The 6195-nt window shown below is 34.9% G+C and overlaps 1 protein-coding gene across 1 annotated transcript; it reads right to left on the reverse strand.

Moving 5' to 3' along the window:
• Nucleotides 1–20: 20 nt before the first annotated feature.
• Nucleotides 21–924, reverse strand: LOC114363845 (uncharacterized; the record flags this gene model as incomplete). The annotated part of the gene is made up of 1 exon (XM_028319689.1): nt 21–924. A coding segment is annotated over exon 1 (526 nt), but the record flags the coding sequence as incomplete, so codon positions are not given.
• Between the last annotated feature and the right edge of the window lie 5271 nt (nt 925–6195).

The raw sequence follows: 6195 nt of genomic DNA on the forward strand, positions 1-6195 counted from the left end.
AAAATTTCTTCGCGTGGCACTGTCACTATGTTGGCATTCACAAATTATTCGAATTGCGTCCATCAGCAACTTTATAAGATTGGTATCCTTGTCTTTAGATGGTAAAAGAAGCGTAATAGCTTCTCCTAGACAGACTATAGCAGAGGTAAGTACCTTCTGTTTAGCTTCAATAGCCTTATCACGTTTAACATTGATGTCAGAAATAGCAGCTTTCATTTCTGCATTCAAAATTGGTGGATCAATCAATTTGCAATTTCCGGGCGTTAAATATCTATCTTTTAACTCCTTTTTAAGGTCCTTGTCAAGACCAACAGTGGTCCAATGTTGTAATCTAACGGAAAGATCTTTGTGTAAATCTTTACCGTATTTCTTATCAGTGGTGGGATCAATCCCCAGTATGTCCAATAGATCGTTGTCTAAGTTGGAGGAGTCTTCGACTGCAACTGCCACTGGTTCGGCTGACGTGGAAGGTTCCGTAGTCGTCGAAGTCGATGGAACGACATTATTCGATGGAACTGTTACGGCAGAGGGTATTGACGAAGTCATTTCAGTTTTGTTCTCATCACCAGATTCTGGTGGCCTTCCATCGGTTTCCGACTGTGGCGCGGGTAGATCTACATACGCATCCTCATCATCAGTCAACCCGATGTAGTCGTAGTCTGAAAAGACATACCACTTCTAAGCCACTGTGCTGAGAGACAGTCCCCAGTTAAAGTAACACGTACTGTCCGCAGAGCACGTAAAGCTAAGTAGGTAGAATTCACGGCAAGAGACAGTCCCTAGTTATTTATAACATGTACTGTCCGCAAACCACAATTAATATATTTAACAATTACTATTTCGCAGTAAGAGACAGTCCCAGGGCATAGCAAGTACTGTCCGCAAACTGATATTTCATAATATTATGTACTTGTAAGAAAATAACCTGTTAAAAGTAAAGAGACAGTCCCACTGTACTGCCCGCAGTACTAATATTTCAGGCATTTAATGTAAATGTACATTAATAATAAAAAAAAAAAAAAAAAGTGTGAAATAAAAATTCTCAAATAGTGTTGTGGAATGGTGAGTGCTACACGTTACTACAAGTGTTTAATATGCTAATCTCGAGAACGAAGCATGAAGTATAATAACTGGCTATTTCTTCGATATCAAATATTCGATAGTATCACAGAACTATGCTAAAAAAAACCGATTCTAGGTATATTTATCAACTCCTAAAAGCTTATTCGAGGTTCTCTGGTAGTAATTATTTTTATTTTATTTTTTAATAGGTACCTCTACATTTTAAAAACATTATATGGAATGTTTTACTAAGAACAGGGTCCGTTTTTTCATATTTGATAACAGTGTCCCTATTTGAAATATTTCCAAGATCGGAAAATACCGGGAAAGTTGATTACGACGAAACTTCATTTCTCAGAAACACTGGAGGTTAACGAGGTCCTTTACTTAATGTTTTTAAGGCATGTCATATTTATATAACTTAATTAGTTGTCTAATCGCTCCCTAAATGAGGCTCGACAGGGAAATTCTACTGGAAAAACTTCTGGGAATACGGAGATAATGGAAAATGTTTCCTTGTAAATATACTTACCTAGTTGTCTTGTATAAGCTACGTAGGTATACTCTTCTGTTGACAATTAATTAACAAGCTTATTTTTTCTTGGCAGTTTTATTCTTAAACAACTAACCATTACACTAATGCTTCTTTGTTATATGAATCATCGATTTATTATAATGTTATTTTGATCTAATAATGGTGTTATGCTAAATGCTCGTTTTTTATTCGCCTAAGCTTTTAGGGACGTCAATTCAGAACATCACTACATATTATAAAACGAAGTCGCTTTCCTAGAGGAGGGTTTTCAAGTTAAACATCATGCACACTATATTATACTTTCAATTGGTACAATTATGTAACTAAAATGTACCTACATATATGTAGAGTGTAGTGTGAAACCCTGACTGTTCAATTAAGTTCCACTCAACTCCAATACATTCGCAATACGTTGAAACGTAGCCGGAGGAAGTGAATTACGAATGCATCTGAAACCGGCACCTTCGGAACTGTCGGCGCTCTGAAGCGGCTGAAACAAGTTCCGGTGGCAACTCGCCTACGAACTTCAGCAAAGGCCAAAGGAATTATCTGCAGGAGTGTTATACAGAGACATTATCTCTAGATGTAGGTACTTATTGAAATCTTGAAATGTATGGAAATCCTTGGGGGAGGCTTTTGTCCAGCAGTGGACGTCATTTGGCTGAAACGAACGAACGTATTGAAATCTAACAAGATGAGACGTATTCTAATGCTACGCTCGATCTTTAGCATGGATTCAAGTTGGTGCTGGCTCTTTAGTTTGGTTTCAGTCTAGGGTTGAATTTTAATATTTCAGGGGTTGAACAATAGCCCTAAAATTATTACTAATTTTGTATTATTTACTTAGTACTTGGTTACTGAACCGCTAAGTATTTTAGTACAACGTTCTTTAACAATTTATGTATCGTATAGTATGATAGTAGTCCCTTTAACGGTAAATACTATAATAGTAAACTAGTAATAGTAAGCTGTTCATGTAATTCAACAGTTGTTGGTTTATTAACATTAATATAAAAATTGCGTATAAAACTGCTTACTTACATTCTTCAGGGCTTACATGTATTATATCCTACAAAGGAAAATTGCGCTTGTCCTCGTTGTAAATCCCAATAGAAAAGTAACGTACACGTGCCTGCATCTCACATACATGAATGCGAAGCGCTTTGCGAATACATTTTCAGAAATGTATAGGAATCGCGATTTCCTATTATGTGCAGGAGTGTGCAGGATTTCGTCGCGGCTGTAAAATCGTTTAGATGCTGTGAAGTCATGGTGTTAAGCGTATTACTTCATTCAGCTATGTGCTTTAGTAGATAAATATTATGTACTTGAATTTATTTAAAAAAATGTAAAAAGATTTTTGAGAATAATTCATGTCTGCATGACTGTATGTACATATTGTACCGTAACTGCCTAGCTCGCATAAATATTTATAACTATGTATTTTTAAAGCCTGTAAACCTTTGGAAAAGAGGCTGACAATAGACTTAGTGTCTGAGTTTCTTGCGCTGCTTCTTCAGCACTGGCCCATTTATTGTCCTGAAGCAGTGGTAGGGTTAATACTGGGACGTGTAAAAGTGCTTTTTTAAAGCCTATTTACAGAAATAAATGAGTTTTATGAGTTTTATTATGCTTTTAGCAAGAATTAAGAGATGATCTTGGTTCTACATTACGTACCTATATGTCTGAAACTACATTATTGATTGTGTAAAGAGGACATCAAACGAAGTGGGGCATTAGACAGATTTAATGGACTTAAATTCCGCCGGAAAAGCGCTAATAAATTACTGTCGCTTTACGAATTCAAACCGACTAATCGATAAAAGAAGATTTTAGGAATCTAGTTTAATTGGAACAATACAATAATTTGGAATTAACCGAAATGAATCAATCAAATTATCGATGCGATTTTTTGCAATAAAATTACACAAACCACAAGATAACAAAATTTAGATTGGGTAGAAAATGTAGAAATGCCATAAACAGTTCAAAGCATTAAAGCTATAAAACACTATAGTTCGATAAATCTAGAGTTCCAATGGCATCAAATTTCAGTAGCGTAGTGTTGCGTAGGTACATACTGCCCACTCAAGTAGTAAAATTTGTTACGTTGGTACCTACTTAGTATCATATTTTAAACACCACTCTATTTTCAGACGATGGAAACTCTGGATTGGTGAACATCATGTTATTCAATATTGAAGAATATGGGCAAAACATTTGAAATAATAATATGTAGTACAAAGAAATCTTTTTAGAAACTTTAATATATCACGGCTCGGCCCGGCTTCGCATTTCTATTGAAGTATTGCATAATAATACTTGATAATAAATAATTTTACAAGAATAGTTTTAGCATTCTAATGTAATAAATAATACATACTTATCCGCCCATGTATTGGTATAAAGATAGCGATTCCAATATTTTTGTTTAAAAGAAATAATTTTAGTATTGTGTCTTCAGGTGAAGAAGAAGAAGAAGATCATTTTTTGTTTGTTAATGAACTAGAAAAGTACAAAGTGAGTTTAGTTACGACAGTTTTTGAGATGTAGCCCTCTTGCTCCATGGAACAGTACCTAACCTCAAGAAAATTCTTGGCAGCTGCTGAATGAAAAAAGCAGGAGATCGTGCCTTGTAACTATCCTTGGAGTCTTAATATGTCCAGCAGCAGTGGACTGCTATAAGCTGGAATAATTATGATTTGATTGAAAAATGAGTAAAATCTTGAATTCTGAGACTAGGCTACCCTGAAAAAAATTTTATAAAAAAATAAAACCGACTCCAAAAAACCTACACTAAAACGTAGAAAAATAATTACTAATTACCTACTTATTTATTAGGACGAATTATTAATATTTATGTAGGTATACCATGATTGATACTTCTGGAGTCGGTGCCAAGATTATGAAACATGTAAAGTTTGCATGCACCGACTCCAAAAGTATCAATCATGGTATACCTACATAAATATTAATAATTCGTCCTAATAAATAAGTAGGTAATTAGTAATTATTTTTCTACGTTTTAGTGTAGGTTTTTTGGAGTCGGTTTTATTTTTTTATAAAATTTTACTTATTTCTTGCTTTTTAGTTAACCAATTATTACCTTGATGTTACCACTGAAGGTAGGCAGTACACTGAGACCAAAAAAAATTGGTTCATAATCGGCGGAGATATTGTGTATAAAAAAGTTCAACCCCAATTTTCCACCCTTGGGGGTGAAATATTTTCTTCAAATTCGCATGAAACCACCCTTTTGATAATACCTATTCAACAAAAAAATAATCGTTCAAATTGGTTTATAATCGGCGGAGATATTGCGTATAAAAAAGTTCATTCCCAATTTTCCACCCTTGGGGGTTGTTTTTTTTATTATTAAATTTAAATGGGACCACCCTTGAAGTATTACCTATACGCCGAAAAAAGATTTGTTCAAATCGGTTCATAATTGACGGAGTTATCGCGTAACAAACATAGAAAAAAAAAAAAAAAAAAAAACATACGGGTCGAATTGAGAACCTCCTCCTTTTTTGAAGTCGGTTGAAAAAAAACATCCATGCGTAAAAAAATGTGACACAGCTATTTTACAAAATACTAAACTACCCATTTTGGCACAATATGCCCAGAATAGGCTCAACATAGGCACTTCGTGAATAATTACCCAGAGCAACAAACAAAGAGCCGGCCCATATTTGCGCGGCGGAGTTTATGTTAAAACTTGTAACACATGGGCTGTGTACTCGGCTAGGACTATTTATTCTTTGTTTTGCTTGCAGACACCGTGGGAGCACAGTTTGCCCACTCGTGTAAATTCTGAAACAGATTTATGTAATTTTTTAAAATAATATAAAAATAAATTTTCGGTTTTTAATACAAGAATTTTGCTTTGGCTTTTCGTGATGATTTCAGTTTGATAATTGAGTAGTATCCTCGGAATGTGTATCGGTTATGGATATAATAAAGGGATTCGGTAAAAACGTAGAGGACCAAGGAGTGCAAAACAGCAACTATCCTACTTCTGCCACAGAATACTGTCCTGTTCTCCATAAATGATAAAATGATTATTTTCAAAATTATCTTTAACACCCTAAAATGGTCACAGATCATTGTGTTAAGTCGATAATGCTAACAGTTAACTGATACCTAAATAATAAACAGATTGTCAATTATTGCTTGTTCCGAAATAAACCCTATTTCTAAAACAAGGTAATAAATACTAATCAAAAATGGATACACCTACCTAATAGTACTACGTGATTTATCCCCTTAACGCGCCATTCGCCATTACTTTTAACATCAAACAGAATGGGGATTAAGATTAAACGGCGACTTGCCCAGAATCGGGGAAACACTTAAAAGGATTTTCTCTTGAAACCAAAATCGACGATGTACGATCACAAGAGTGGGAGTGGTGTTTAAAATGTATTATATCGCTTTATTGGGTCTACCAGTCTTATTACGTGAAAACATGCTCAAATCTAGCTATCCGACAGTAAATTGTACCGTTTTTGGAAGGCATATAAACTACTGTTGATCCACAGTACGGTTGGTCAAGTCAGTCCAACGCCCATGGCAATTAAAAGTCACACCAGGGATTT

The sequence above is a fragment of the Ostrinia furnacalis genome, unplaced genomic scaffold (assembly GCF_004193835.3).
Source record: "Ostrinia furnacalis isolate ACB-3 unplaced genomic scaffold, ASM419383v2 OfSCF7316, whole genome shotgun sequence".
In the NCBI taxonomy this organism is placed as follows: domain Eukaryota; kingdom Metazoa; phylum Arthropoda; class Insecta; order Lepidoptera; family Crambidae; genus Ostrinia; species Ostrinia furnacalis.